Source organism: Triticum urartu, chromosome 6, assembly GCF_003073215.2.
Source record: "Triticum urartu cultivar G1812 chromosome 6, Tu2.1, whole genome shotgun sequence".
Taxonomy (NCBI): domain Eukaryota; kingdom Viridiplantae; phylum Streptophyta; class Magnoliopsida; order Poales; family Poaceae; genus Triticum; species Triticum urartu.
In genome coordinates, this window is record NC_053027.1 from 27048874 (window position 1) to 27056617 (window position 7744).

Here is a 7744-nt window from a genome sequence, read left to right on the forward strand (position 1 = left end):
GGACACTCATAAAATAGATGTGCATTTGTTTCTAGTACCTCCATGTTGCACATTGGACAATTGTGATCTTCTCCAATATCAAAATGCCTTCTTAGAAGCATATCCCTTGTATTGACCCTATCATGCAACATCAACCATGCAAACACTTTATGTCTCATGATACATTTTGTTTTCCAAACGGAGGTGATGCATTGTGGAGCCAATACATTTCTGAACATGAAGTTGCAAAACTTCTTCGGTTTGAAATCAGTATCACCCCAGCAAAGAATCCATTCATCAGTTCCCCTTTTTTTCAATTTGCCGGGTATGAACCCCCTGAGATGATTGTAGGCAGTTGGGTACAGTCTACAGTGGCACACAGGTGGCTTGCATTTCTCTATTTGCTTGGCGATGTACGATCGAGAATCCAGAAGCAGATGACTCTACTTGCTACTTCCATCTGTGCAACAACTCCAAACCAGATGGAATGGCATGTGATCCTGTTGGATGTTTCAAGGTGTTGTTGAGGAACGATTATAGTTGTTGGATACCCTACCTCTCCGGTGACCACTATCCAAAAGTGCCTTATCTTCCTCTTCTCACGTCCGGCGATCACCGTGGCAACGGGTTGTGACAAGAGGTTAACCATGCAGCAAACAACACCATTTGGTACAGAATGATTCCTGATCTTTCAAAGAGAGCAGAACTCAATTACAGTTAAGTTTCAGTCACTCACACAACAATGATCATGATTCCTAAAGCCAAGCACAACTCTTCCAAACCAAATAATTATACGTGCTACTAATCCAGATTTCTAAAGGTAAAAAAATGCATCGCCCAAATCATCTTCCAAGAATATCGCAAAACTACTAGTATTGCACTCATTTTGCGACATCCCCTGTCACATTAACCGTCCCTAGTTTATCAAGGATCCTCTCTTTCACATTCATGTATGACAAACAAATCAAGCAATGATTACTAGTGTTGTGTAAAATGACGACCAATATTGTGCTTATTCTAACTGGGCTTTGAACATAGCCCATACTATTCAGGACAAGTTTTCAATGTCTGGATAAAACTTGTGAAATTATTTGGCATGATCAATGCCTGCCATGCCACTATCTTTAGTTTGTTTCAACAGATTCACCCGTTTTTCGTGTAACTCGGACAGGGAGCGCCATCATTATAACTTTTCAAATGATAAGTATCACACGTGTGGCACGAAGCAACATGGTTCAAACGCCTTCATTATCATCCATTTTGCAACATCAAACAAATGACATCAGCGGAATATTTTTGGCTTTCGAACTTAAAAATATTTTATCTCTTAAATAAATAATTCGAGTAAAAATCTGTTTTTATCATTAAATCTGTCTTGACGAGATCTTCAAAACTAGATCCCACATTGATATATTTCGACTTTTTTTTTTTACAAAAAGTGGCCATGATGTTACACTGAAGTTGCCATAGTGTTACACTAATGTTGTCATGATATGTTTCATCTATTTTTTTCTTCTAGATTTAAAACTACCATTATATTTCAACTACTTTTCACTGTAAATTTTATTAATTGACCATGGCGATTTTAGTAGTTAACCACGGCAATTTTGATTCATGGATCATGGCAATTTTTAGTAACTCATGATGGCAATTTTAGTATTTTGGCCATGGCAATTCTAGTATTTTAACCATGGAAACTATCTTTTGTATGAACCATGGCAAATTTTAGTGCATGTATCATGGCAAATTTAAATAATTCATGATAGCAATTTTAATTTCTAGTTCATGGCAAATTTGAGTCATTAACCGTACATTTTTAAAATAATTGACAATGAAATTCTTTTTAATTATGAACCATGTCAAAATTATTTCATAGATCTTGGCAAATTTTAGTAATTCACCGTAGCAAGTTTAATTTTCTTAATTCCCTTTTTTATAACATGCCAAAATTTACTTTAAACGTAGAAGTAAAATCAGTTGAAACATGTCATGGCAACTTCAATGTAAACACTATGACAATTTATTTGCAATAGACACGGCTACTTTTAACCGCCAAAAAAATATTATCGAAACATATCGATATGAGATCTAGTTTTGAAGTCCTCGTTGCGACGGATTTAATGATGAAAATAGATTTTCAATCCGATTTTTATTTAAGAGATAAGACATTTTAAATTTTGAAAACCCAAAAGATTCTCGCTAACATCACCTGTTTTTGTCCTTATTTGCATGCATGTTTAAAAAAATAAAAAGACTGACGTGGCTAGAAGGGCCTGTGGCCCGACCTCATTCAGCCCACACGTTTGGCATTTACCAGAGTCCTATAACTTAGGACGCCGATAACTGTCACACGTGTGGCATGTAGTAATATTGCCCACACGTTTTTTACACTAAAGTTGCCATAATTTTTTTTCAAAAAACTAAAACTTGTCGTCCATACAGAAAGTTTTCATGCTTCACAATTAAAGTTGTCATCCTCTTATAACTACAGTTGCCATCAAAAAATATGTGGGTGAAATTGCTTCATGCCACCCGGGTGGACGTTATCATTTAGGATAACTTATGATTTGTTGATTTTAATTCTTGTCCTTCCTTTCTGAAGCATATTATGAATCAGTTAAACAGAGTGAAGTAAAAATCTAAAATTAATGCAAAGTGCCTAAAATGTGAAATATAAGAGTAAACAGCGCGTGGTACATAAACTTGGCAAGCGAGAGCACTTTTATATCGTGCTTTCACTGCTGTAAATTTGGACTGTGTGCTCTTGAAAGCCAAGTTTACAGTGTTGAAAGCACGTTGTGGGAATTGATTTGGTGTTCTCACATGCCAAGTCCGTGTACCACGGGTGTAAGAATAAAAATCTTGGCGGAAGATAAATTTTGGGAAGCGACAGCGCTTTATATTTATGATGAATGAAGTATACAAGAGATCATCATGAAATGGTATTCGAAAATAGAAAGGAAAACCCCAAAATTGGTATGACAAAGTCAGCTCGCCCTCCGGTGAATGATCTCATCTCTCCCTACCTTTTAGGATGACCATTTGGGTTCATGTTGTTCCAACCACCAAGCTCAGCATGTCCTTGGTGACAACAGAGCATCCACGGGGCAGTCATGATAATAATCCGAGCCTCGATGTGACGCGGCATCAACCTTTGCCCTGCTTGAAGTAGTGCAAGATCCGTGCTGCCAAGATGTCGACCCACACGCCGGGCAGGCACCAGTGCATGCAGTCCTGCCTCCAGACTACCACCTCATCCTTCTTCTCGAGCCAGACAGCCGGATGGGCGTCGGCGCGGAACTCGCTCATGTAGGTCAGGTTGAGCAGCTGGATGTCCGTCTCAACTAGCGCTTCCTGGAGCAATGAGTTCACTAGTCTCGCGTCTTTGTTCACTCCCCCGAACCTTGGAACAAACCAGGAATCGAGCTGCACAGGATTTTTCGGGGGTCATGAAACGAAAATTTGAGGAAAACGTTAGATCATGAAAAGCTTGGCCCTCGAATGGTACCTCATTTTGTTGTAGGAGCCTGTTAGAGACACAGCTGCCGTTGTGATTCCAATCGCCTCCATCAAAGTGCCTGGGTGACTGTGTGCGCCACAGCTTCAGGGTTTTACTTGGGACCTCCCTTTTGATGTAGGAGCCCATACTTTTGAGGGCTACCTTCAGCCCATCAAAGATGCTAAGTGGAGGCTCAATTAGTTTTCCTCCTCGGTAGAAAACAAGGGGGGTCTCTTTTGGGAATTTATACGAACCCCACCTGATAGAGAGACAATCAATGACCAAACTGCAAATATAGCTTTCACATGATAAAGTAAATGTAGTTCAGTACACATCACTAGGCACTTTTTAACTCAGGGTTATTATGTCACATAATAAATAACATTTCAAGACTGAAATGAAGCTTTTTCTAGGCACAAACGGCTCAGTCTCCAAGTGACTCCAACATAGAGAATATGCAGTGTTAAAATTCGATTCAAACAAAACTCATGAGCAATCTCAGTAGCCCTTGAACGAAATTAAAGAAACAAAATTTCACCCTATGCTACCTGCACATAAAAGAGGGGAAGAAAATAACAAAAGCATAGAGTAAATAACCTAACCACTTACCAGTGTCCAGTGTTGAAAATGAGCACGTCATAAAACTTGGTGATATTTATCCAATCGTCAGCAGGAATGTCGACATCAACTCTGTAAGTTCCCTTTATTCCGTCCTTCCGAGGTTCAGAATTCTCTAGAGGCTGCCACCTTCGTATAATCGTATCATTAGTTATCGCCATGTGAGTTTTATGGAAGTATAATAAAAGTATAAAAGTAAGGATACACTTCTGTTGTGTCTAAAAGCACAAATGCATGCAGTATTGCAGTTGAAATGTCAGATGCTATCTGCTTAAGTCTAACAAGTATGAGCTTCTAAATTATCGGCATCAACGTCCACATTATTGAAGTTTATACATCAGGAAAGTGACGAAACTGTTCGTGCATCTTTTAACATATGGATATATAAAATAGCACACGCAATCAAAGTAGGACGAAATAATAAAATGTACTTCGAAATCATGAAAGCTAACCATGTGCCAGACAATAAAAATGCTTCGATGTTTCTATAGGTAGATCTCAGTTTCTTCATCAAAATGTAGAAATGGCAAAAAAGGTATTCTTACTCATTAATATACTTCTGTGTCCAGAAACTATTTTCGTGGGTGTAGATCTAAGAGAAAAAACAAAACAAAACAAAAGCATGTGTTGCAACCTAAAATAAAAACGAAAGCAATAGCGCCAGAATTCACTGCTCAGCAGACAACACTACAGAATTGTACTCGACCACTGCAGAGATTAACAATGCAGCGTCACAACACCATTTGCTACGGAATAATTCCTGATTTCACAGAGAGTGGAACCAACATTTCAGTTAAGTTTCAGTCCTTTACCCACCAATGATCATGATTCATGAAGCCAGGCACAGATCATCCAAACCAAAATAACTAAAAGTGCAACTCATCCAGATTTCTAGAGGGTAAAAAATATGAAAGTGGTTTTTCTACACCCACCCTTGGTGCACCCACGTAAGAAAACATACCAAAACATTTGAAAAAATCTGAAACTTTGTGGGAAAGATCATCAACAAATGTTAGAGAGGCTTGCAAATTTTCATGGTCAAATGACATCTGAGGAGCTCTATACAAAAAAGTCAAAATTACTCAAAATGTACGTGCACTGTTTGACCAAAATTTTGTAATTTTGTTTTTTTGTACAATTCTTCTCAGATGTCATTTGACCACCAAATTTGGCAAGCCTCTCTAACATTTTTTGGTGATCATTTTCATAAAATTTCAGATTTTTCAAAATGTTTTGGTATTTTTTTTTTGCGTGGGTGCACCGTGGGTACACTGAGTTGGGGTTCAACCACTACTTTCCTAAAAAATATGCATCACCCGAATTATTTCCTGAGAATATCCCAAAACTACATATAGTTTACTCATGCTTCGACATCTCACATTACAGTAACTGCCGGTGATGAACCGAGGATCCTCTATTTTACATACATATCACAAACAATTAAACCAAGAAAATTGAATTCCTATAAGCAGCTATGGACACCAAATAATTCTATGGCATATATTTTTAGTTTTTTTCCTCTATTGTTTCACTTTTATTTTTTTTCTCATCTTATTTTTTCTTTCTTGATATTTATATTTTATTTTTAAAAACATAAATGTAGTTACGTGTAGCCAGCTGCTTGCAGCTGCAATTGCGATGGCAGGTGGACATGCAGTTGTGTGCAACTGCAGCTGCGCCCGTTCGGTGGACATGCAGTTGCATAGGGCATGTACAATGGCATCTAATCAGCCGTCTGTAATGTATGCCATCTCAGATTTTTCATTACGTGGAGGAGAGAGAGCTAGGAGAGAGAAGGAAGGTGTCGTTAATTCTGAAAACGGTCGATATCCCAACAGTCTCGCTACCTACCGATAGCCTCGTCCCCGTTGTACGCTCAGGGGTCGTTAATTTGCCGTTTCCATGCAGCAGTCTGCCCACGTTCTGGCCAAGAAGCACACGATGATGGAGGTTCGCATGCAGCAGCCTGCCCACGAACGACGTGCTACATATAGCAAAAGAGCAGACTATTGTAGATGATGTTTTTACTACTATCTATAGATGACGTGGATCATCATTACAGACTGCAAGTGTTTAGACTGATGTACATGCCCAACATGCCCAATGCACATTTGCGTGTGGCCGATGAACATGTAGTTGCGCACAAACCCATGGGTGTGGGACTGGTGGACATGCAGTTGCGAGTGATCGGTGTGCATGCAAATTTCGAAGTACTCCCTCCGTCCCAAAATAAGTGAGTTAGTATAAACTTGAGTCACTTATTTTGGGATGGAGAGAGTAAGACTCTAAAGTAGGAGCAACACTTACGGAAAATACCCTTTGGCTCTCGCATGTATATACACCTTATATGGATTTTTTTGAATAATTAAACAAAAAGTCAAAATAATTTAAAAGTATTTTTAGATTAAACTTGACTTACTTGTGCACTAGTATAGAAATTTTCACACAAAAAAAACCAACGTTGACTTCACAACGAAAAAGACAAAATTTATTTGCTATTATAGGTCACTATTCACGCTATTTTGACCAAAAAAATCTCTTTTTTGAAAAGAAGTCAAAGAGGCATTTTTTTTGTGCAACTTTTCTCACTAGTACAATGAAAGATAAAGTTTATTTCAAAAATATTTCCAAATTCTTTTGACTTTTTGTTGAATTACTATTTTTTTCATATAGGGTACATATGTACCGAGGAACCAAACTTCCCCTCCCAGCACTTAGCAGACACGGTAGTACTAGGACTCACGTGTACTTGGCGAGGAGCACGGCCCGGTGGTAGCCGACGACGACGTCCTCTCGGGGGAAGTGACCGCCCTGCCACGCGCCGCGCCGCTTCCACTGCCGCACGCCGGCGTCGCCCGACCAGAGCGTGCAGAGCAGCGCGATGGCCATGTTCTCCGACAGCGAGTCCCCCACGAACCCGATCCGGCGCCCCCTGGCAGCCGCGAGGAACGAGGCGGGGTCGACCCTCGGGACGACGGCGCCGGAGCCGCAGCGGGAGGGGGCCCAGGAGAGCGCGGCGACTGGGGGACGGCCGTTGCGGAGGCAGTTCCAGCTGATGCGGTGGAAGGGGCAGGACTGGTTGTAGAGGGCAGGCGGCGGGGGAGACGGGGTCGGGACCCAGCGTCCGGCGGTGGCGTCGGCCGGGGCGGCGCCGCAGGGGATGTTGGGGTGCGGCGGGGGCAGTGGTGCGGAGGAGGGGAAGAAGAGGAGAAGGATAATGAGAGTTACTAGGAGGAGTAGCAGCAGCAGAGGCAGGCGGAGGCACGTCTCCGGCCAGCATCCATTATCGGACGCATGAGGGAGAAGAAATTTGTTTCATTTTATACATCCTTAGATTTTGTTTTCCTTTACATGAGTTAATTTTGCGTAAGGTTTTAATAGCTTTCCATAGAATTTATGTGAGGTTTTAATAGCTTTATTTTCTTTTTGCATAAGGTTTTAATAGCTTTCCACAAAAATTATGTAAGTTTTTAATAGCTTTAATAGGTTTTAATAGCTTTATTATCTCTAATAAATTGAGAGATCCAAACCGGAACAATTTCCATTCTGTAATATTATGTGTTTAGTTCTGGGCCATAGTTCACCTCCGTTCAATTTAGTTGATCTCTTTTGCTTCATGCATTATATATTACAATGATTTTAATCTAG

General features: G+C 40.2%; 1 protein-coding gene across 1 annotated transcript; it reads right to left on the reverse strand.

Annotated features, from left to right (window-relative positions):
* Positions 1-3126: 3126 nt before the first annotated feature.
* On the reverse strand, positions 3127-4284 carry LOC125517255 (protein trichome birefringence-like 12). Its single transcript, XM_048682434.1, has 3 exons — positions 4088-4284; positions 3488-3737; positions 3127-3405 (listed from the first exon to the last, which is right to left on the reverse strand). The coding sequence occupies exons 1-3, from the start codon at positions 4255-4257 to the stop codon at positions 3127-3129; spliced, it is 699 nt and encodes a 232-aa protein (XP_048538391.1). The 5' UTR covers positions 4258-4284.
* Positions 4285-7744: the final 3460 nt, after the last annotated feature.

What these genes read in the sequence shown, in the direction of transcription:
- LOC125517255 (XM_048682434.1), bottom strand. Translation starts at nt 4,257, where the DNA reads ATGGCGATAACTAATGATACGATTATACGAAGGTGGCAGCCTCTAGAG. An exon ending in ATTTTCAACACTGGACACTG is followed by an intron (nt 3,738 to 4,087) that starts GTAAGTGGTTAG and finishes TCTCTCTATCAG; the next exon opens with GTGGGGTTCGTATAAATTCC. An exon ending in GGCTCCTACAACAAAATGAG is followed by an intron (nt 3,406 to 3,487) that starts GTACCATTCGAG and finishes AATCCTGTGCAG; the next exon opens with CTCGATTCCTGGTTTGTTCC.